The sequence below is a fragment of the Hemicordylus capensis genome, chromosome 1 (genome assembly GCF_027244095.1).
Source record: "Hemicordylus capensis ecotype Gifberg chromosome 1, rHemCap1.1.pri, whole genome shotgun sequence".
NCBI classification, from domain to species: Eukaryota; Metazoa; Chordata; class Lepidosauria; order Squamata; family Cordylidae; genus Hemicordylus; species Hemicordylus capensis.
Window position 1 is genome coordinate 175,866,816 of NC_069657.1, and position 24,977 is coordinate 175,891,792.

At 41.1% G+C, this 24,977-nt stretch overlaps 1 protein-coding gene across 9 annotated transcripts in view; it reads left to right on the forward strand.

The window, feature by feature from the left end:
• Positions 1-24,977, forward strand: part of ARHGAP15 (Rho GTPase activating protein 15) — a 609,462-nt gene that overhangs the window by 321,506 nt on the left and 262,979 nt on the right. For all 9 annotated transcript variants that reach the window (XR_008313780.1, XM_053285783.1, XM_053285788.1 and 6 more), the window contains one exon: positions 22,505-22,627. Coding sequence is in view for 8 of the 9 variants with exons in the window: in XM_053285783.1 (XP_053141758.1) it covers positions 22,505-22,627 (123 nt within the window). In the remaining variant the exon portion in view is untranslated. The remainder of the gene's footprint in view (positions 1-22,504; positions 22,628-24,977) is intronic.

Below are 24,977 nucleotides of genomic sequence, written 5' to 3' on the forward strand. Positions count from 1 at the left end.
GGATCCTGCTTAGCTAAGTGGACAAGTCATGCTTGCTACCACAAGTCCAGCTCTCCTCTAGATGGACTCAGCTGGGCCTAAATTTTTTATATTGTATTCTCATTATATTCAAAGAAACGTCGACATTTTGGGTGGTATGAGTATGTTGAGCTGTCCCAATGTTGGCATTATTGGGCATCTGTCAAGGCTCATGCCTAAGTAGAGGCCCCACTACAAACAAAGAAGTCCCCTGGACCTGTTCCTTTTTCTCCTTGCCATTGCTGCCCACATCCTTGCTGAGAAAGAAATTGTTGGGTGTGTGAGTGAGTGAGTGAGTCAGTGAGTCAGTTTGGATGTAGCATGAAACCTCAGGTAGACGAAGCTATGATTAATCTCTGAAGCTGAGAATCATGTTGCAGACAATTGACCAAATGCGGTATGGCAACCTCCAGCTTCTGGGAAGAGGAACCCTTCCCTCTTCCTAGTCCACCCAGGCTGCACCACAGCAAGCTCTGTTCCACTCACCTTGCCAGACTGTAGGCAAGGCATCAGGATATCAGTGAAGCGGCAACCATTGGCTACCATGTTAGAGGGGGCATGCTCAGTGAGATCAAGCCTTTTTGGCATTGATTACCCGCCTTCGGCAAGGCAAAGATGTTGCCTTTCCTCACACCATTTGCACCACGACCTTTGCAAGAACTCTCAAGCTACACAGTCATACAGAAGTACAATTATTGATACCCCAGGAGGGCAAGGTGCACTTGCAGATGGCAATGGGGTCATTCATGTGGGAGAAATGCAGAACAGCAACTGAGAAATTGGAGTGAGGGGTGGTGGGTTGCTGGGTGGGTAGGGGAAGGGACGGCCCCCCAGAAAAACTGATGCCGTGTCATATCTGCGCAACTGCTCCTGAAGCCTAGGGTAGATCTTATGCAAATTAATTGCAGCTGGGGTTTCTGGGAACTATTATCTGCCCAGAAAGGCAGCATCTGGTGAAAGGCAATCACCACCTTTGATCTGGAGGAGTGACCTGCATTTTTTGCATCCAAACTTAAAAGAGAATGGGGGATGTATGCGTGTAGTTTATGATCACTTCTTTTAAAAGGGCTGTCATGGAGAATCCCCTTGGTAGTGATTGCATTGCAAACCTATACCCCACCATTGGATGGGAGCCTACAACCAGCAAGTGGATCTGCTTGCTGTATTGGATTTACACATCCAGAAAAATTGCTTTTCACTTCTGGTTGTGAGGATCCCTGAGTTCCTCTTGTGGGGATTCCCTTTTAATCTCCCTGGGGAAAGACAAAGTATCTTCCCCAGTTGCAGAGGAAGGGACTTAGGGCCACCTTCCTTCCTCTCCCGGGAAGAGAGGATTGGGCCCCTCTCTTCCACTTTCACTGGTTAAAGATACATTGCACAAGTGTTCCCTCTACTTTTTTTTCTCTTATGTGCACAGAATGAGTAATGCTGTGAGAGTTGGTGTCAAGGGAGTGTGTGTTCCCCTGTGTTCAGAATGGGGCATTCCTGAGTATGATCTAAATCTAAGTGAACATTGTAAACATCTATTGCAAGTGAACATGAGCATATCTTAACAGCAACACTGCACTGCTGCTGGCAATACCATCTTTGTCTGTTGGGGACTTCTTCCCCCACACAAGCACCCATTCTACTTTAGATTGACAATGGGTCAAAGGGTTTTTGGTTGTTGTTTTTTAGGAAGGGAAGGGAATGAAGGAATATTGCACGCACCACTTCAAATTTTAGTTATCCAATTCATATCTAATTTTCCTTTGCAGGAGCACATTCTACTGCACCAGTCTTGGATACCTCTTATAAGGGAGTAGGGAGGTGTCAGGCTATACATTCAGAATGCTTTAAAACAGATTCCCACTTGCGATTTGTGGCAGCTAAAGCAGTCATTTGTTACCTGTCCCACGGTGTTCCCTCCCAGGCTTGGGCTTGTGTTTGCACCCACGATCTTTTCGAAGTGTGCATGCTGAATTTTATATCTTGCAGAGGTTGACTCAGGACAGCCACACTCTGAATGCATGAGCGCCCACACTGCCTTGGTACTGTCGTTGGCCAGAAAACACTCATTCTGCACACAGATGCAAAGAATTAGACTAGAGGGAACACTAATTCCAGTGTTCTCGGTTGAAGAGGAGAAGTTAGAGGCCACCAGGTGGGGCATGAAGGCTGTCTTGCCCAAGACCAAGAGCTGGCATTGGCCTTCATCTACAGTAAATGCCAGAAACTTCTGAGTGGGTGGGGAACTAGAGGACAAGCCATAAAATCTGCCTTATAGCAGCATTTTGTATCTTCTTTTAAGAATTAAATAATAAGTAAGTACAAGTCAGCCAAAGTCGAACAGTAAAATTCCATTTATTTAAATGACAGGTTGAAGATCTTTGGAACATAGGAAGCTGCCATATACTGAGTCAGACCATTGGTCTATCTAGCTCAGTATTGTCTTCACAGACTGGCAGCAGCTTCTCCAAGGTTGCAGGCAGGAATCTCTCTCAGCCCTATCTTGGAGAAGCCAGGAAGGGAACTTGAAACCTTCTGCTCTTCCCAGAGCAGCTCCATCCCCCTCATATCTTATAATGCTCATACTTCTAGTCTCATTTTGGTCTATGACCGTAAATAAACATGACTACTTCTAGTCTCCCATTCATATGCGATCAGGGTGGACCCTGCTTAGCTAAGGGGACAAGTCATGCTTGCTACCACAAGACCAACTCTCCTGGTCTTAATTCTCTTTTACTAAAACCATCTTGACCTAAACTGATTTGACTTTTGTAGTATTGCATCTTTGACTGCTATTGGAATTGAGGAACTAGAATTCTAGCTGTAAGCACATTTCATTCACAAGATAGGTATATTTCACGTGTGAAGTTCTGGTGGTGAGCACCTAACAAACAGATCAGAGGTGATATAAAACCATTTTCAGATCACCAGTAAATTTACCCAACCTGCTAGCAGAATAACAACCTTATGGTCCTTAGTTTCCTCCTGAAGGCCAAAGAGAATGGAGTAGCCTAAACTTCCTGTGGAAGTAAGTTCTAGAGCCTCAGGGCTGGCACCGGGAAGACCCTGTCCCACATGCACATCAAATGCTCTTCAGTAAGTGAAGGCATGTGGAACAAAGCCTTTCCTTTAGATGTTAATGAATTGCACCAACAGAATTGCATGGATGGATATTGCACAGGAGAGGATAGAAGCCACAAATGTGCTTTATTATCTGGTTGCTTTCAGCAGTTAATAACAGGGATTCCTTCCTTCAGTTGTCTTAAGATTACACAACTGTAGATAACTTGTAGATTAAGGCTAGTTCAGGGGGCACCTGCTGGTGAGTAGGATTACAGCTTTGTTTACCAGGAGGTTTTTCGCACATGGCTCTATGCCTCGGGGTATCTAAAGAGCAAATCTGCTTCGCAGCAGATTTGAGGCGTTTTAATTCGGAGAAAGCAGAAGCCCCAGAGTTTTTTTCCAAAGCTGCTGGAAATAGGGGATTTTTTTACCCTGGACATAACTCCGGCTAAACTGGACATCTCAGCCTCCCTTTGGAGAAGAACAAAGCCCTGTCTGTCCTGGTTCCTGACAGCCCGCAGGGAGATCAGTTTAAAACCTTCGAATATGTGGACTGGCACACTCCAATCAGGAGTGGATTTGTGGGGAAAGCCCTGTCTGTAAAACCTCTTGGTTATTTAATACATTGCACTCTAACCAGATATTCTCCCTGTGGAATCAAACTTGTATTTTAGCAACATTTTGCCAAAGTCACTTAAACCATTTACGTATGCACTCTTTAGTCATTAGCGCATATGGTGAGTTTCAGTTCCTCATGTTAACTGACAATTTCTCTTACTGAAGTGTTCAAAGTTGGCCCAGTTAAAATAGAAACTCATCCTCCCAAACTTGATTAATCTTGATGAGGTGTGAATTTTATTCTTTTCCCACCTCATTTGCCTCAGAGAGATAGCAACTTCATTGACACTTCGGTCATTTTTCTTAGCATTATTTTGAAGTACTGCTAGCAGGGTATATATATATGACCATATTGATATATTAAATTAAAGAATGTCCCCTCCCATCTCTTCCAGTCTGATTAGTTTTCATTTATCTTTTTGTGTGTGCAATCATTAATAAGAACTGCATAATAATAGCAATTCTTGTTTGCTTTTATGGCACTTTTTTTAGTGTTCCATCTTGTTTTGAATGAGAATGTTTTCTATTATGGAAGCATAAGTAGCATCCATATAAAAGTTTGCAATGAAAACTCTGCTTGGTTCAATAGAAATGAATTAAGGGAACAAGTCTACATTTTTAGACCTAATAACATTAAATATTAGTCATATCTGGACAGCATCATTGCACTCTGCTTTACTTACTAGAACAGAGGAGTCATTACAGAACCATGAGAAGTTACTTGCATCATTTTTTACAATCACTAGAACTGATCACTTTTATTGTACTTAGGAAGGGCTCTTGCCCATATGCTTCATGAGTATATGGATCTATTATATTTGAACATAGATTGTTATTAGTAATTTGACCTCTGACTTGTTGATCAGTTCATTTGCATTGTTACACGGGTATAGTCTTTGTCCATAGTATGTCTTCATGGAAGGTGCCAAAGAATCCTGTTGGCCTTATCCCTAGCCAGAAACATCACCCGGTATGTCTGGGGAGGCTGGGAAACCTACAGCTGTAAGTTAACTCAGTAGAGGGGAAGACTGGATGAGAATAGGCATAGATCTCACATTCCTGGACTTCCCTGGTGGAGTGCCTGCACACACACCTTTGAACACTTGCTGAGGGTAAAGGAGGAAAACAGGGCAATCCCTGTTCCTGTGGGCATTATGCCCATGATAGGAAGGACTGTGCCCATGATTTCTCATAAACAGTACATGGTTTGGTGTAAATAAGGTAGCATTGGTTCAAGTCCTTTTGCTCAGTCTCGTAGAACATTAAAATAAATAATTAAATAGTCCCTAAGCTATGAATATTTCATTGTTATTTAATTATCATTAGTACATATCTCATTTTTATAGAACATTATAGAAAAAGAAGGTAAGTTTATGGTGCCTACTGTCTTTAAGTCTGAATAACAATTGTAGCTAACATAAGATAGAGTAAACGAAAGAATATCAATCGGAAATCTTTGCTGTAGACAGCGATCTGGTTTCTTCTTCCCTCTCCTGTAACCACCTCTCATCTTTGACTTTGAAACCCAACATTTTAAACAGGGTTCTTGTTTCCGCTGCTTAATCCCCTTTCATAAATCGTGTTCAAGTGCTGGAATAATTTGCACATCATTTAAGAATATTTACTTTGAAACATTCACCTCAAGCCTTTTTGTATATCCTTTCTCTCTAAAGATTTGTAGTATTTGTTTTGTTCTCTGAGGTATAAAAGACCTGGGTAAACTTTATTCCTGTTGTTTCAAGATTAGTGAAATAAAATGCATATTTATTCAACTGGGAGCGAAAGAAGCTTTAGTAAAGACGATCATACATATAACCCTGGGGAATGATATAATACAAAATGCCTGCCTTAAAATCTCTTTAGACTTGTTCAAAACTGTATTGAATGACTTAAGTTCAAAATATAAATGATCCACAAATGCATTCTCTATAAACATTTTTTCTTTGTTGTGAAGGAGAGAGCTGTATATTTTTGTTAATAAAAATGAACACAATATTGGTGAACTGTGTCTAGCAAACCATGTAAAGGAATGTTACAAATCATCTTTGGGTCCACAAAAATAAAATATTCACCAGTAACTGGTGCTGCTTTTCTACAATGTCGCAGGCTTAAATAATCTATTAATATTATAAATGAACCTCTCAAGTGGTTTTAAGCTTTCAACAAATGGTTTTTATGTTAACTAAAGTAAGATCTATGCCATTTTCTATGTGACCCAGTAGGCTGGAAAATTTTATCAATATCATACAGCACAGTACACTGTGTGTACACTCATAGTAATTGTTAAAATATAATCAGAATTAACATTACAGGAGCCTGATGTTAAGCATGTGCTCCTGGATTTCTTCACATTCATCCATTGTTGCCCCATCTGTTTCTTCCTTCCTCTATTGCCTCATCCATTGCTAAATCCAGATTAGACAAGAGGACTGGTGGTTTTTTTTTTGTTTTTTTTTTAAAAACCTTGTTATTCATACAGCACCATGGACATTAATGATGATGACGACAATAGCGATGATGTATCCTACAAGAATAGTTGCAGCCATTTGTAGGAAGGTTGCCATATTTGTATGAGAAAATACTTACGTTCCAACTCAAATGCACAGGTGGGGTTTAGGTGGGGGACAGACTTCTGCAGTAAATCATTTGGTTCACATGATTATAGCACCAAGAGCTTGCTGTTTCTGATGTACAGAAACCATCCTGTATCTTTCTGGAACACTGTTAGTGTAGATTAGGTGGTGGAGTAGGAAGGAAAGCGGTGGAATGACCCTGCCATTTCGGATTGATGGGGACTAGGGAGCTTTTTGGTTTCTTCTAACTCCAAAGAAGTGCCAGTTATTTCATTTCATCCATTATCACCACCTGGCTGATGTCGGAGAAGGAATTCTAATCAAATATATATGTGTGCGGTTTTTAAAAAGTTTACCTGATATTATCATTCATAACAAAGCAGAACATATATATTCCTTATGCCCCACCACATCCTCCCATTATGCCTAATCTGTTAAAGTCGGGATCCCTGATTTTTTAATTTAGATAAGTTCCAAAGAATTCAATATGATTGTTTCAGTGTTAATTCTTTTGAGAATTAAGCTAAATGGCCAGAGAGACATCGCTGCTCAAAGACACACACTTTGCTGACATTCGTTCTCTTTCCATTCTACACAAGAAATTAACATGAGCCTTATAAGCAGCACTAAAATGCTAAACAAACAAGCCTATCAAATGGGTGTTTAGTCCACTGGAAATTTATTTGCCTCTCCAATATTGTTCAGCCATGCCAAGGTGCATCAGATTGAACAGCAAATGTATGAAATGTTGTGCTACATTTTGTGTGATCCTATATGCACTTGTATCAACAGAATTCCATGTGTTTGTGATTGCAGCAAACCACTTTAAAAAAGACTAGTGCTGGTATTATTTGTTACTATTCACTTCTGATATGGCCTTGGATGATTAAGATGTGCACTATTGAATTGTTGCCAGCAATACTGTATCTCAATTGCACAGGAATATTCCCCCACCCTACCCCTGGCTATCTATACCTAATCCAGATGTGACACTCCTTATAGTGCAGAAATAATATGATTGGAATAAACAAGAAATGGTAGTGTGTGTTTTTTCCTAGGTTATTAAAGTCTATATTGCTCTAAATTAGGAAACCTCTAATTCAGATTCCTGATTTAGTTAAAAAATACAAATTGGCTCAGCTTACCTTTTTCTTTCTTTCTTTCTTTCTTTCTTTCTTTCTTTCTTTCTTTCTTTCTTTCTTTCTTTTTTGGTAGAGAAATCATTTAAATGTTTATACCTTCCAGGTTGGCGGATCCATTTCATTTAAATTATGAACCTCCAATCCAAAACATTTAGAGAGGAGCTTAACGGATGGAAGCACATTACAGTCTTTTGGATTGGGTGTATTAACGCTTTAAAAATGAATGTGCTTCCCAGGATCTCCTATTTGTTTCACCAGCTGCCTGCTGACATGCCAGATAAACAGTTTAAGGACAAGCATGTTAAAGAAGCCTATAGAGTACAGACCACTTTTTTTAAAAAAGGGGAAAAAACTTTCACTGTGTTAAAATATTTTGCCAGGGTCAAAGACATTTCCTTGTTATAGAAGGCCGCATTTGAACCAGTAGAATTGTGGGCAAAATTACTTATTGCCAGCAGTCAAAATATGGCTTTAGAAAGGATACAAAATTATTAATCTGAGAACTGGACTCTAAACAATCAAACCAAATGTACAAGTATGAAATAGAACTTATAACCAAAATTACTGGGCACGTGGTAGCACTCTGAACTGTAATTTGTGCAGGTTAGAGTGGTTTACAACTGACATGTGAGCAAATGGCAAAATGCTGCTCATTAACTCTATGCCCATATGCGGAAATAGAAAGTAATAGTACTGCTGCTGTGCCCAGCTATGAGCTACTGCATCCAATTTTGCTAGCTGTTATTTAAAGAAGGTACAGACCTATCATCCTCAAGGTAAAAGGGTGTGGCTTTCCAAAGAGGCATGTGCAGCTGCTTAGCCATGCATGACACCCTTTCTGAGTTCTTAGAACAGTAATGATTTTGTTTGTGTAGCTTTTTGTGGATTACCGAGCCTTTGTCTTAGAGCAAGCCAGTTTGAGAAAGAAAAATGCTGAATCATCCCCTCCATGCTTTCAGAACAAAGGCTTCTCCCAAAACTTCCCTTTATCTGCATAGTAGTTTATATGCTCAGTTATCAACAGAGTTTAAACACACACATACATGCACACACACACACACACACACACACACACACACACACACACACCGGTCTTGGGTGAAATTCCAGGGAAACTCTTTCTCTTACTATTGGAAAAGTACAAAAGCCTTCCACGTGCAAGCTTACACATAGTAAGAAAATTGGTAGAATTGCTGGCTGTAATGAGGCATCTTACACCAGAGAAAAATCCCCCCTTCTCTCAGTTAAAGATTCACTCAGAGAAGCTTGTAAAATGTAAAGGGGGGGGGGAGAAAAAACCTTTATACAAATACTACTGACAGCTTCCATCTGAGGCTCTCTCAGCTTTTAGTTACAGGTAAAAAATACTTAGTGGGTTATAAGAATACTTCAAAAAGCATCCCAGATGATATTGGGGTGGCAGACTTTAAAAATCGTGGCTACCCAGTTGCAAAGAACATGGATGTAAGAAAACACAAAAGTATCTTTAAAAGCTTATGGAGTCTTTTACAGAGCCCTAGATGAATGGGCGTAGCCTCAGCTTTTCTTAGCTTAGTTGCATTACCGGTAAACAGTAGGACAGGTTCAAAGATATACAGAGCACACGAAAGAAATATAAGTTTCTTACACAAAATCTGACTAACAAACTGTTCCCTCGACCGAATCCCCTTTTCCTTGCAAACTCACCCAACACCTGATGAGAGTCAAGCTTCCTGCAATCCTGTCTCTCAAGGATCTGAAGAGGTCCTTCCATGAGAGAATTCTTCAGGCTAGCTTTTGACCATGAGGCAGCAAAACTCCATTACTACTCACTAAGCCTTCCGCCTGTCTCTCTCTCACCTCCAGCCTAGCTGCTTCTCACAAAGGAACCCTTCACTTCCTCCTCATGGTCCCCTAGGTCCCACCCACCTGGTGTTCTGATTGACTGAGCCCTGGAGGTCACCAGCCTGTCAGTCCGGACAAGATTCACTTCCGGTTCACTCTTTAGGGGAGAGGAGGGGCTGTTCACTACAGTGTGTCATCCTTGGGTTGAACCACGAGGGCATATTGACCTATCCTGCACTAATGCAACACAAAAGACAGTAGTGTAGCCTCCATTCCTCTCCTCTCTCCCCCTTTCACAAACATTCTTGTAGGTGTGACTTCTGATAGCTGTTTCACATATGAAACTGCCTTGTCTATTCCGTTGGGCAGTGGCTGCCCACGGTTGCAGGCAGAGGGCTTTGCCATAACTTACTAACACTTCATTGAACGGGAGATACCCAAATTGGAACCCGGGGCCTTTGCATGCAAAATGCATGCTGTGCCATGAGCTATAAGCTTCTCTTTGTAATTTTAGAATTCAAGTTCTAAATTATGGTTACAACTCAAAACCAGTCCCTTGACAGTGAAAATTCAAAAGCAAGGACCTCTGATCTCTGTTTTTGCTTACTCATTGGGAGCTTGGAAGACTTCTGATATCAAGGACTGATTGTTTAATTGTGTTTGTAGCATTCTCCTTACATTTTTATCTGATTTGAATTTCATAACCATTTTGATGATCCCCCCCCTTGAAAACACTTTGGTTAGGCTTTGATACTTAACTGCTTACCATGTGAATGTTGTTATCAGGTGCTGTTTCCTGATAACAGAGTTTTCATTCCCCCCACCCAACTTTTTTTAATAACTGCTAAGTTTCTCTGTTACAGAGCTTTGCTTATACGTTAGAGCTCTGGATGGGGTGGGGGGACATATTTTCAAAGACAAGATAAGCTTTGGATAAGCATCTGAAGTTTTCAGTGCTTATCTGAGGAAAATCCAAATAAAATGAACTTCCAAAGTGAAGGCAGAAAGCCTTGGCCCCGATTCTGTCTTTCTGAATAATGAATAATGAAAGGAATAGACTTAGTTGCAGCTATAATACAAAACTGTAGCCCTGCTAACCTCTTTGTTAAGAAATGTATACAACTCAGATGAAATCTTGTGTGGGTTCTGAGTTCTTCTCTCATGCAGAAGTCTAAGAGCACCAACCCTTTCCTCTGCCCCTCAGACTTACACATCAACAAGAGGGAAAGTGTTCCTGTTTGTGCCATTGCCACTTATAAAAATGGTCTGAAAGGTAGGGCAGCTCTCTTCCTTGTGAGCAGCGGAAAGTTAATTTATGTACTCACTTATTTAAAATATTTATACCCCTTCCCTCCAGTACCTACTGCTTGAGCTGTACATGTATTGTTCGAGTATATTTGGCCTGTATATGATGCTAAATGGACTTGACTTGAGATTTCAGCCAACAGGACATACCAGAGTCACTAATCAAACTGAATCAAAACTGGGCTAAATGTGTATGCCCCCAGAACTGATTTCGTTTGAATCTCAGTTCAGAGCAATACAATTAAGCTCCACCACGCCAGCCAGGAAAAAGAAATGTTCTGAGTAGCTGGGGTAGGCTGAATAATGGTAACAAAGAAAAGTGGAAGAGACTATTTCTTCTCCTTCTAAATCATGCTTAGGTCCTAGGAACAGGAGCCAAGTCTTAGGAACTTGCTTAGAAGAGCTTCACTGTTTTCCAACCAGGCCACTTCACTTGTAAAGTAGGCTCTGGGCTGCTGTCAAAAACAGGCTATGCATGGCAAGGGTTATATTTCACCACCTTATCATATGGAAAGTTTCTGTGCCAAGTGCAGTACTTCCTGAAACCCTCTAGTGCTGGTTTTGATATTTTTCACATTATGTAGCTGATCTAGATGGTGAGCTGCTGATATACATGGTGAACCTGCCACATGAAAGCAACTTTTACCAGAACCAACCATGCCACTTACATAATATATGAGTCTAGGGGCTTAGGAAGATTGACTGGCTAACATCCTAACTAAAGCAGCCCATGTGTAGTCAAAGGAGGCAAATGCACAGTAAGAGCATCCTCTCTTCTGAAGTGTGGGGGCTTGTGCCCTGTGCAGCATGAAGGGGCCTCCTTAAAAAAAATAATAATTCTGCACTGCTTAGAGTGTTTCTGGTGGAAGAGGAGATCAGTCACATCCCCATGAGACCCAAGTTTTAGAAACAGGGATGGTATCTCTGCATGTGAGCCAGAGGAGCTTTTACCCCTGGACTTTGGGGCTGAAGTCCAGGGTCTCCATACCCCCTGGGGGCCCCCCAAACTGTCTTTAGTCTTTCCTGGGTGGTGTGTTTTGTGCTCTCGAGAACCTACATGTTAAAAAATTATGTTTAACTTGCAGCGAGGGAGACTCCAAAGACCTTTAGGTCCAGGCTCCAAAACTACCTAGGTGTACCTCTGATGTGAGCCTCTCTCTCTCTCTCTCTCTCTCTCTCTCTCTCTCTCTCTCTCTCTCTCTCAACTGCATGCACACAGCTTTAGCTAGGATATCAGCCACTGAATACAACAGAAGGCAAATCCAGTGTGTTTTGTTATACAGGGAGAGGCCATACTGACTGACGGAACACATGCATGAGGTCCAGGGTTCAGGGCTGAGAAGGACCCCTACCTGATATCCTGAAGAGAACCTCAGTGTAGACAACCCTGAATTAGATGGACCAGTGATCTGACACAGTAAAAGGCAGCTTCATGCATTCATTCATGTTTGTAATGATACTGTATGATGGAAGTACATCCCTTTATCAAATGTGTTATATTTAATGTGGTTCTACCTTGCAATAATCTACAATATATTCAGATAATCACAACTCCTTTCTACTTTCCGCTGTACAGATTACTCACTAATTCCAAAAATATTTGGCAAGGAAAAGCTGTAATTGTTAGAATGACAGAAAATTCAGTTGCATTTTAATCAACACAATTCATTTAACTAGGCATCCAAAACTTGAAGTGGATTTTATGGCAGGAAATGCCAATCCTCAATTTAGGAGGGGTCTGTGATAATAAAGAAGCAGATTGTTGTGAAAGGGTTTTTTCCCCAAGAAATATATGAAATAGATTCCATAGCCTGTAATTAAAACAAACAAACAAAAATATCCCAGGTAATTCTTTGTTCAATTACACTTTTTACTTGAGGCAGGGATTACAGGACACTCAAATGTATTAATAATATTTATATTGAAAACCAAGATCAGACCTTTGATTACACATTTCTCAACTACTTGAAAATTTTCTGTTAAAGGCAATAAACCCTGAGGGGAAGGACAATGGCCAGAACTGAATGCATTGTGAAACTGTTTCTCAATTATTGTTGGCAAACTGATGGACACTATCATAATGTTAGAACTTATTTGCAAGTCACTAATATATTTTTCTTTAATAAGTATAATGCACTTAGGACAACACTTAGGTGTGGGCAACATAAGTGACTAGTATTATGTCACAGGTTTTCAAGCTAGACACTTCTGGACTCAACAGGGTCAACTCCAGATGGTGGTGAGGGCTAGGACTCCAAGACTGGATTGCCCATTGCCTCAGTAGCATTTCCATCTCACTTTGCAATGATTACTTAAGAAATTCAAGGAGACATGAAAGAATGATCAGTTCTCTTCCAAGTCCACTGAAAGTGCTTTTCTGAAAAATACCTCCAAAATACTCCAAAATACTTGACTTAGTACTTCAGTACTAAGTACTTCATACTGAACTTAGTACAAACTCAGTTGATTCATTCTCTCTCTCCCTCTCCCTCTCCCTCCCCCCCCCCCCTCTCTCTCTCTCTCACACACACACACACACACACTGCAGTCTGGTTAAGATTGCCAGGCTAGATTGTCTGGGGTAATATTGCTTCTAGGAGTCCTCATGGTGTGCACAAACGTACTTCCGACTTTACTCAACTCAGTGTTTAAGTGCCCTTTTTCTGGGAGCCTTCTGAGAGGCAAGTATACAGAGGAAGGGTGACGCATGATCTCAGTGGACAATAAATGTATAATAAATATAAATAAGTAGTTACAATAAATATAAGGAAAAGTAGCAATGAGAGTAGGACAAGGAGCTGCTCTGTCACTGAAGCTCAGAAGCTATTGTGTTACAAAGGAACGGGAAAGCAGAAATGCAGCTACCACAATATGTAAAATGGAGACTCATATGTCTTGTGTATGGTACGATTCCTCAGCTCCACGTGGCCCCTAAGTGCGAGGCATGAGTACCACTCCAAATGCTAATAGAGGAGCAACTCAATTTCACCTCTGCTAGTTTCCCTAGCAGAATACATTATTTTGTATTATTATAAGTTACCACCATAAGTGGTACTATTTGGATTTTTACCACAGGCACCAGAATGCCTTTGGCAGTTTGTGTGGACAGCCAAGATGAGTGAAATTACAACCAATGCAGCACATACAAAGTGATTTTTCCAAGTGATTTTTCATAACCAGTAGGAATGTGCAAATTGATTCGGATACAAATTGATTTGTACCCAAATCTTGCTGATTCGGGTGATTCGGAGACAAAAAGAATGACCCCTGTGGTCCATTGGCTAGATTTGGGTAAAAATCGAATCGCGGCTGATTTGATTCGAATCGATTCAGGTTTCAGATCTGTCCTATTAATTCCCCCAGATTCCCAACTTTCATTTAAAAAAACAAGCTAAGCTCTAGCCCTTATAGAAGTGGAGTTATGGAGCAAAATGTGTGGTCACTATTTTTCAAGTGTTCAGATTCTTTGGTGTATAATAACTTTCACTCAATGAATCCTTATGAGGATTCATTACACACCTTCATTTCTTCTGTTCATTTTGACTGTCTTTTTGACAGCACCAACTGTCAACTTGCATGTGCCAACTACACCCCACTCCCACCCACAAGGCAGTGGGGTACTACTCAGTTTAAGTTAAGTGCCTAATGGGTAGAGGCTACCACCCAAACCATGGGGCATGTTGTGTGTGTGTGTGTGTGTGTGTGTGTGTGTGTGTGTGTGTGTGTGTGTGTAGAGAGAGAGAATGGGTGCAGGGAGGGAGAGAGAGAGAGCGAGCATGCTTATTTTGCAAAGGTCCAAAATTTACAGTTTTGGTCCAGGGTGCAAAATTTCCTAGTTGTACCCCTGCTTCCCAAGGCTTCGGATTATCTCTTTCCTTGCCCCTCCCAGAAATGCAGGGACTGAACTTGAAATCTTTTGCATACAAATTATGTGCCTCACCACTGAACCACATAACAACAACAACAAGAAGAAGAAGTAAAATATCACTGCAACAAAGACTTGATACATTCACTCAAACAGGTCTACTTTGTATGCAAATAAACACAGTTTTGGCAGCTCTTGTATAAATAAGAGTAAGTTCTTCAACCAAAGTTATGTATCACATTATGTTAGCAGTTAAGGATGCTGGCAAACATCTCCAAGCTTAGACTCCTCTAGTAGGGTTGTCCATAAATGGTTGGGCACAGAACTGATTTGCTTTGAACCAAGCCAGTTTGAAGGTTCGATCACGGACTGAACCAGGGGCAGTATGGTCCATTATTGAACCGAACCAGACCCAGTTCTGGCTGACTGGTTCTGTGCCGAATGCGCAGCGGGGGGGGGGGTGGCGGTGAGAAAAGTAGTTCAAAGGCCCTCTAACCACTGAGCTTGCTGCCCACGCCGCCACCCCTTGTGCAGCCCATAGCAAAAGTGTGCTTGCTCCTGCCTCTTTTACCAAGCCTCTGTCCTCCACTCATGCCATTTCAATGACACCCGCACATGCACAGAGGCCAGAACCAAGCTACCGATGAGCGGGAGGTTTGGTAAAAGAGGCAGGAGCATGCATGCTTTCATTATGGGCTGCACCAGGGGCCAAGCAGTGGTGTGGGCAGCAAGTTTGGCAGTAAGAGGGCCTTTAAACTCTCTCTCTAACCACCCCCACCTCCCCTTCACAGAGCCATATCCACCCCACCCCCCGGACTTGTAAAGGAGAATCCTATTGGATTCCTCTTTACAAGTATTACTACCTGAACCGCCTAACTGGTTTGATTAAACGGACTGGACCAGCCAGCCAGTTCGATTGAACTAGTTAGGTGCAACACGGTTCTGTTGAAATTGGTTCGAATTAGAACCAAACCAAATTTTTTTTTTCATGAACACCCCTATCCTCTAGCCCTTCTCTTCTAATCCCCTCTAGCTTTTCCATCTCCAATCAGTCTTCCAATCAATTTCTAAAACAATACTTCGCTTTACTTACTGGCCTCTAGAACAATAGTGAAACAAGTGGTTCCAGTGCAAAGCATCAGGGCAACAAGGAAAACAAAAGAGAAGCCAAGATTTTTTAAAATATTGCACCATAATTTTATTGCGTCTCCTGCAAATGCATGAGGAGTAAAAAGGCAACATTAGGCCTTTCTGTTATTAAGCTGTCATATTACTGAAAACAATTGAGATTCAGAACATACAATAATTGTCCAATTTTATCTTTAGTTCCATAATTCCACTTGGCTGCTGTAGATATCTCCTAGAAAGAAATACCCTCTGAGCATATTCAGAATGATTTAAGTTCACCTCTGTTGTCCCCTCTGATTTCTTAGCAATATAGAAGTGTGATGACCAGGCCTTCCCATCAGTGTGCGTCCCAGCCAGTCACATGCATTTTTGTCTCTTGCCTTTCACTCATAACACTTTCCTATTTTACTTGCTGCCGGTATATTTGTGCAGTGATAAGTGTCACTATGTCACTCTTCTCACATATTTCAGGGCTAATTAAAATAAATGCTGATTATGTGTCAGCATTGATTTGTAGGAACAACTAAGATTTTGCATCCTTTCCTGCACATGGAAGGCTCCTGGTTTTGTGAAGAAATTGTTTTGTGAAGAAACACATTCTTAGGAAATGTATTTGCAGATAACAATTACAATCTGTGGATAGTCATAGGCAAGGAGGAGACAAGGTACAGTCAATTAGCTGCTTTTGACCCACCAAAGTTTTTCTCTTAGCATCACACGCAGGTTGATGAAAACAGAGTTTCAGTCATCTAGGCTCTGGGAGAGATGGAGAACAGTTGGTCAAAGTAGGACTATACCAGATGTGCTTGCTTATTTATTTATTTATTTATTTATTATTAAAACTTTTATACCGCCCTTCCAAAAAGCTCAGGGTGGTTTACATTAAAACACCATTAAAATCAGTTAATAATTAAAACAAAAATTATAAAAGCATAGAACAATGATTAACAATTAAAAACATCGTAAAACAACAATTAAATAGTCAGAACAATTTAAAAACAAGTTTTTAAAAGCTGAGAAAGCCTGGTTGAAGAGATGTGTTTTCAGAAGTTTTTTAAAAATTTCCAGAGATGGGGAGGCTCATATCCCAGCAGGGGAGCACATTCCACAATCTCGGGGCAGCAGCCGAGAAGGCCCGTCTCTGTGTAGCCACCAAACGAGTTGGTGGCAATTGGAGACGGACCTCCTCAAGTGACCTCAATGGGTGGTGGGGCTCGTAGCGAAGAAGACGTTCTCTTAGATACCCAGGGCCTAAGCCGTTTAGGGCTTTGTAAGTTATAACTAGCACTTTGTATTTTGCCCGGAAACCTATTGGCAGCCAGTGTAGCTTAGTAGCCTTACATTGCCTAACCCAAGTGTTTTCCAGTCCTAGACTTTGTGAAAACTCAGGGTGGTTTCACACAGCTGGTCAGGCTAGAAAGTACAGTTGCCTAAGAAACCATGTTATTTTTAGTCATTCCCCAAATAGGTTTCTTGGGTGGTTGGGATTTATTGAGTTTCCCCTCCCCCAGCTATATTAAGTTGGATAGATGTATGAGTTACTTGGATTCTGCCAACAGTATGTATTTGAAAATATCTTGGGTTGAAATAAAATAAAATCAGTAAGGGGTGTGTGTGTGTGTGTGTGTGTGTGTGTGTGTGTGTGTGTGATGACAACATGTAATTAGAAATGGTGGCTCTGAGTCTGGAATCAAGCAGGTAGAGAAGGTGCCAGATCAGCTTGACTCTTAGTGGTCCAAGCAGTTCCAAACAAGGAATTGGGCAGTCTACGAGCTCAGTTCAAGTGGCTCCTCAAGTCACCTGATGCCTGCTGGGCTGATAAGTCCGTAAAGCTGCCAACCCAAACATAGTAGTGCCTCAGAGTTCAGGTCAGTGGTTCTCTTCGCTTATAAGTTAACATGGTAGTACAGAGACGGCTGCCACAATCCCAAATATGAGACCCCAGTGTCTCTTTGATACCCCTTCATTATATGCTCCTTAGTGGTGTTAGCTGTGATCAGGCAAGTCCAAATATCCTAAATGAAGAGATTTACTAAAACTAACTCTTGTAAGAAAATGTATTTGAAAGAGACTAGCTAAGATAGAGGATTGGCCATTTAAATGCCAGTTCTGAAAATCACTTCATCTGGACCAATTCTTTAATGGGGCCATCCTGAAATAAGTAGTTTGACTTACTTTGGGGTTTTTTTGTATTATTAGTACATATTAATAACTTCCATTCTTCCACTAGAGGTGTGCCTGTTTTGTGAATCCCTTCTTTTTGGATTGCATTACATGCTACAGTTTCAGGCATCATAATGAACTGATAGGCACTGCTGTAATATATTTCAGTTAGGAAAGCAGCACTTGAAAGAAATTGGTTTTGCTATACACATGATGTGAAACAATCAATAGTGCTTTAGTCTGACAAGCACTGTCAATATCCATTGTCACAGTTCAGAAAGTCATTAATGGATAGTTCTTCAAAAACCAATGCTCTCAACACATGTCCAAAGTACTGAGATAACACTGTACTGGGCAGGAATTAATCGCAGGTGGTAAACCCATGGGGTTTAAGATAAATGTATTGTAAACTGTGCAATAAAGTTCTTCAGGAAGAATATACATGCTCACGGTTCTGAGGGGACATGAAAGAAGGTACAGGGAGCTCTTGTGGTCCAGCATAATGGTCTCTGACTAGCTTTTTAGTTTAGCCACAGACTCACTTGGAAGCTTTAGGCAATTTGAAAAACATATACAGAAGGGACCTTTCCTGAAGGAGACTTCAAGCCCCTTCTCACAATCCTATGAGTGGGTTTGAGGGCGGGCGGTGGGGAGGGCTGCAGCAGTTTACCCTCCCCACAGACAATCCGGGACACTTGCTGGGCACGTGGACCATGCGCCCAGACGAGGCCCACTGCTCATGGGCCCACTGCTGCCCACGAGTGCAGCACTGCTGCCCCAGGCAGTGCGGAGGTTCAGAGGCTGGGACATGTCATCCTGGCCCCCAGAAATCCCACAATGCACTGCATGAGTGTGTGGTGCATTGTAGGGACCCCCCAGCAAGAGCTGGGAGTCTGCTCCTGTGTCTACACTGGCTTGGAGCAGCCAGCTCTGGAACATGAGCAGTTAGCCTGGGTTAAGGGCGCACTTGCACCCATAACCTCAGCTAATTTGATGGGCTCCCTTGGCAGGTTTGCTGCCATGGTGCCACCAGGAGCCATGCAGCTCCTGGCGGTTCTCACAGGCAGCCAAGCCTGGGCCTAGCTGGCCTAGCCTGGTCGTGGCTGCTTGACAGAGCAGCCTCTGTGAATGTGGAAAAAAATATGGTTAAATGTCATTTATATGAAAAATATTAGAAAATTATTGGGCAGCACATTTTAATACATTTAATAAATTCTATCAATGAATTTATCAAGCAGTTAAAAATAACAGCAAGCAATTCCCTCCTTGTGGTAAAAAAAAGTCCATAAAAGCTGTTTGGAGATGGGGGCATTAATTGAAATATTCTGTTGCCTCAGACCTTGTATACACTTATCCCTCAAACAACTGCAGTTCCGTGAACACAGTTAAGATGCATATGATTAAATTTGATGTGGAATGAGTTGGACATTTCTTGTTTGATTCCTGAAGTGGCTGAATGGAGTGTTCTACTACAAGCTGTAGATCTGGGGAGGTGGAAGAGGTTATATTATAGCATGTTTCCCTTCATTTAAAAAATCTAGAAAGTAGAAAACTAGCACAGCAGGGAGCAGGCTAGACTGGGGCATTTCCCCCCACTAAATTCGCTAGGCTAACAGCTTAGGCCCTGGGTATTTAAGAGACTGTCTTCTTCACCATGAGCCCCACTGCCTGTTAAGATCATCTGGAGAAGTTCATCTGTAGTTGCTGCCAACTCGTTTGGTGGCTACTCGGGAACCGGCCTTCTTTGTTGCTGCCCCTGGACATTGGAATGTGCTCCCTGTTGAAATAAGAGCCTCCCCATCTCTGGCAACTTTTAAAAAGGCACTGAAGACACATATATTCACTCAGGCTTTTAATTAGATGTATGGTTTTAAATTTGTAATGTTGGTTTTAAATGATTTTAATCTCTGTTTAAATAGTTTTAATTGTTTAACTGATTTAGTTTTGATTTCAATTGTCCATTGGTTTCAATTGGTTTTACTTTGATGTAAAGCGCCCTGAGCCATTTTTGGAAGGGCGGTATATAAACCAAATAAATAAATAATTTGGTTTTTTTTTTAACTTATAAGGAGTCTGTTTAAAACTAGCACCTACAACTGCAGTCTGAAGTGGTTCAGTCGATTCATGCTCCTCAGTATTCTGCCACCTCATCCTATTGCATGGGTAGACCAGGTCTCATTCAGATAACCTAGCCTCAACAAACCTAATCATATCCTTAATTCTTTGGTTCAATGAATAGTAGTGGTTCGAGGGAAGAATTTGACAACCCAGAACTTCCCTGCTTATGGGTCCCATGTTAGACATTCACAAACATCATCGTACAATTGTGTGATATTGCTTTATCACACATTCATGTGATTATATTACAGCCAAACTGATCTCCCGAATGAGCACCGGCCAGTTTTCCTGCAACCTGCAAATGTATGCCTTTAATCTCTGTGCCTCCCATCATGTGAATGTGTACCTTGGTGTATTTCTGTTGCTAAGATGCTTGTATCATCTCTAAAGCAGCAGCCCCCTTTATTGAGAATTATTCAAGAGCTTGGTATTCTACATAAGTCTCTGGTATTCTATGTGTGCAGTCTCTGCATGCTGCATCTGGGCTAAACTGATCACAACACAGGAACACTAGCCCGTGAGTTGGTTAAGCTGGAGTTGTCTGTTGGCTATCAAGCAGTACATTTGCTCATCTAAAGGATGTGATACTATGTGCAAGGCCCAGCCAAAATTAAACACTTCGAAAGACTATTCATTTCAGTAGGAGATGTAAATGCACTAAATAGATTTAGGTCTGTCTAAAGTGAAGCAAAGCTATCACCTAGAGAACAAAACAATATTTTCTGGCTCATTTCTCTCTTTCTTTATGCCACCAAGCATATAGCCCCAGAAGTGTTCATCTATTGCCCTTTTTACAATAAGGCTGAGTGCTTTGGAATTTTAGTATATCACTGCCAGGGGTTGTTCCCATTTGAACCCAAAGTTCTAAAATAGAACATGAACAAAAGACCCAGCCATTAATTGAACACTAATCTCTGTATTCTATGATATATCATCCTAAGAATGCTACCAATAAAAATGTGAATTTTATTTTTTAATAAGTGATGGATTATTGTCCCATGCTGCGAATGTTCCAGTAAAAAGTGTCCTTTAATACGTCCTTTGTGATTACTAGCTTGCAGAAGTATGTGTGGGGTCAATTCAGTGCTGTGGGAAAATGGAACAGTCCTCTATTCAAATCGGTAGTGAAATCAGAAGCAAAGTATGCTCTGATTATCATAGGCATGTGTTTAAAAGTTGCTTTCCTTAATTGGGTATGTTGTATTTATTTAAAATGAAGAATCTGGCACGTTCTTTTCCCTAGGCAACCCAGATAGTTTGGATTTTTGGTGGATTTTTTTAGTTTGGTTCTTAGTGTCAAATGTATAATGTAAGCTACAACATTCCTACTTTCTTCTCCTGTTAAGCAGGATTCTTGAATTTATCCTGCATTTGTGAGAGGGCATCTTTTAAATTTCACCCCCACCCCTTCTTTTGACCTTTCTTTTCTTTATTTAAAAAAAGGTCCTATAATACATTGCTGATTTTGTTTCAAAACCTGTTGTATCTTGGCTAGCTTATTGAAAGGAACAGAAAATAGAACTTTGCACATTTGACACAAAAGTTGTGCTAAGAAACAAAAGCTTTGAAGTTAGCAGGAATCCTCTAACATACCTGGGTTATGCTTCATAGATCACTGTATTATATTATATTATATTATATTATATTATATTATATTATATTATATTATATTATATTATATTATATTAATTTTTATACTGTCCCAAACTTCCACCTCTGGGCAGTTCACAAAAGAACAGACTCTGTTCACACGTGCAGATTTGCTTTTCTCTGTTTCTGTGATTTGATTATCTTGTGTCAAGCGAGTTTGTACGTATAAGTTAATATGTACACTACACTAATACTACTTTTATGTGATTTCAACTGCCATAGCTTCCCCACAAAGCATCCTTAGAACTGTTGTTCAGCAACATTGCTAATAATTGTCCATATATGTTCTCTAGCCCTTCTTACAAAACTATAGTCCGCAGGGATCCTTTATACAGAAAATAGTTATTAAACCAGTTTAGGTTTGAGAGTGTAGAGACTTTCAGCTGAAAATGCTTGTATCTTCAGAAAACCACATCCAGGAAGTATCTCTTCTATGCCATCTATTCCTCTTTGTCATCCCAGGGGAATCTTATTGTTGTAACTGAAGGGATATACTAAGCATATAATGTAACATCTTTGTCACCTTAAGATGTATCAAATATCCCAAAGCAGCTCCCATGCTGGGTTGATGGTTTGTTTCCTTATCTTTGTAACTAGAAGTATCCCACAGTTAATGCATATTTCTGTTTTGTAGCTCCGTTTTCTACATGACTATATGATGGCTTGAGTGTACTTGGCAAAGAGTCTGAGATCACTCCCATCATTGTAATGTTGTCCAACCTTCCATTTTATTTGTCTAGGAAATAATAAATAGCACACTTTAATTTGCAAGTAGAGAACCATATGTGCTATAGATATGAACTTTTGGGCTTCATTCAAAATTTACACACGTGTATTGATAGCTGTCCAATAACATAAACCATTACTAATATGACTCCCTCAACTCACATTGTTTATTCATAATAATATTAATCAGATTCTTTTTGGATCATCACACATGTCAGACTACTGGATAGATGAGATGGTCAAAGTTTCCCACAGATTTCCAACAAAGCTTCCCCAGATTAAACTGTAGTATAATTTATAGTTTTCCTTTGTTTTTCCTTCAGTTTTCAGATTAAACTACAGCATTTCTGATACAACTGACAAAAAACAAGTTAAAAGCAGACTGAAGAAGTTCATCAATCGAAGACCTTCATTTAAAACTTTGCAAGAAAAGGGACTCATTAAAGGTGTGTAATCTTTAAAACTTTGTTGTGTGGAAGTAATTATTGTTTCCTCAAAACTGATGATAAATATTAGAATACTTTATGTATGCTTATTTTGGGTACCAGAATATGGTTACAGTGCTTTAGAAGAGAACATGGCATGATCTGTCCTCAGGTGAGTACAGTGATAGATTCAGGAAGAGATTTGTGTAGGAGCTCTCTTTCTTCTTGTTCTCTAGCTACTAGCCCTGGAAAATGACAGTTGGGAGCAAGGGATGAGAGCAAGGGATGATTCCCATTCAGCCATGAGACTTGCTGGGTGACTCTGGGCCAGTCATTCTCTCTCAGCCTAACCTACTTCACAGGGTTGTTGTGAGGATAAACTTAAGTATGTAGTGCACTGCTCTGGGCTCTTTGGAGGAAGAGCAGGATATAAAATGTAAAATAAAATAAAATAAAATAAATGATTGTATGGGCTTACTGGTCTGCACAATACTGAGGTGTATGTGCATCAAGGACCTACTGGAGAGACAAATATGGAGAGGAGAATTCCATTGAGCCCTATCCCGATCTCTATGAGCCCTGTGCCAACCTCTTAGTCTTGGGGCTACTGCACCCACATACTGACTGATCACACCCTTAGTTTTCCTTAACTCTCTCTCTCTCTCTCTCTCTCTCTCTCTCTCTCTCTCTCTCTCTCTCTGTGCATAAATAAATATACTGTACTCAGTAACATCGTTTAGATTTCAGCCTTATCTTTCAGTCTTGTATTTAAGATGCTGAAAAGCTCTATGTGTTCTTTAGAAAGTGTCACACTTTGCACAGTAAAAGCAGGTGTAATACACCCTGTTTGATCCTTACTGAATTTTCATGATATTTTGTTCACATTATTCAGTTTGGCAAGAACGTTTTGAAGCTCAACAATTTTCATATCAATGTAAACACAATGCACAGAAGAAGACATTTCTTCTGTGATATATTTCTGGTGTGATAATATGGCTACTAGGCAGGTGATCGACTCGGGGTCTCCTAGGAACCCCCAGGTGATGTGTCTTGTTCAGAGCTTTACACTGCAGTGTTTGCGGCACAAAATTGTGTTTGCTGCTTGGCATGTCCCCGGATTAAATAATAGCATTGCAGACATGTTGTCTTGGATGCAGGAGGAAGTGTGCGTGCCCTGATGGCCAGAAAGTTTCCTGAGGTCTTTCTTGCCGAACTGTGGAACCTTGGAGGCTCAAGGTAGAGCAGGCCATTCACTCCTCTTTGGCACCTAACACCAGGGCTCAGTATGCTGTGGCCTTACATGAGTTCAGCCAGTTCAGGGAAGCAGCAGGCCTTTTTGACATCTGGCCCATCCCAGTGGAGCAGGTGCTAAAGATCTGCCTTATGCTCCATGAGCCGGGGTTAGCGCTGGAGTCAGTTGGGGGCTAGCTTGTGGCGTTGGCCTTCCAAGTTAGGCTGGGCGGTCACACTGATTCCACAACTGACTTTTGGGTCCGGCGGATACTGGAAGCTTAGGTGCAGATGTGCCCCCTCTCCCCGATTCTAGGGTGGCTTTTCCCCTTCCTCTGCTGGAAAAGTTGCTCACACCATTCTCTTCTGTCTGTTTCTCTAATTTCGAGGTCCTGCTTTTTAGGGCTTCCATCCTAGTTACTTACATACATACTTACTACTTACTACAAATATTTATATGCCACTCTTCAACAAAATTCTAAAAGCGGTTTACATAGAAAAATAAATAATACATAAATAAGATGGTTCCGCTGTCCACAAAGGGCTTACAATCTAAAAAGAAACATAAGATAGACCCCAGTAACAGCCACTGGAGGGATGCTGTGCAGGGCCAGTTGCTGTCCCCCAGCTAAATATAAGAGTATCATCACTTTAAAAGGTGTCTCTGTGCTCAGTCAGCAGGGGTCTAGTTGTCCAATGCTTTGGAGTATTGTGGATCAGTGAGCTGGTCGTTGCCTCCAGGTTTGATGCCTTGGGGATGGCCCTGCAACGAAGGGACATGATAATGAAAGGAGCGGGGGTGGTACTAATTGAATTGCCAAGATGGATCAGCAGGGGAAAGGCACTATGGTCACCCTGGCCCCAGGGGCGCTGGAATCTTTGTGTGCAGTGCGAGCCTTGCTCAGTTATGTGCAGGTAGGGGGGATGGGGAGGGACCTTAGTTCAGTCATGGGGACTTTTCTGGCCTTACCCACTTCCAGTTCTGGTCGATTGTGAAGGCAGCCTTAATGCAGGAGGGTCTTGACCCTTGAGAGTATGGCACACAGGATTGGGGTTGCATCATTGGCAGCAATGGCTGGGTTGCCTAAGAGTCTCATTTGTGTGATTGGGTGATGGCGGTCCTTCTGCCTGTCGCTGCTAC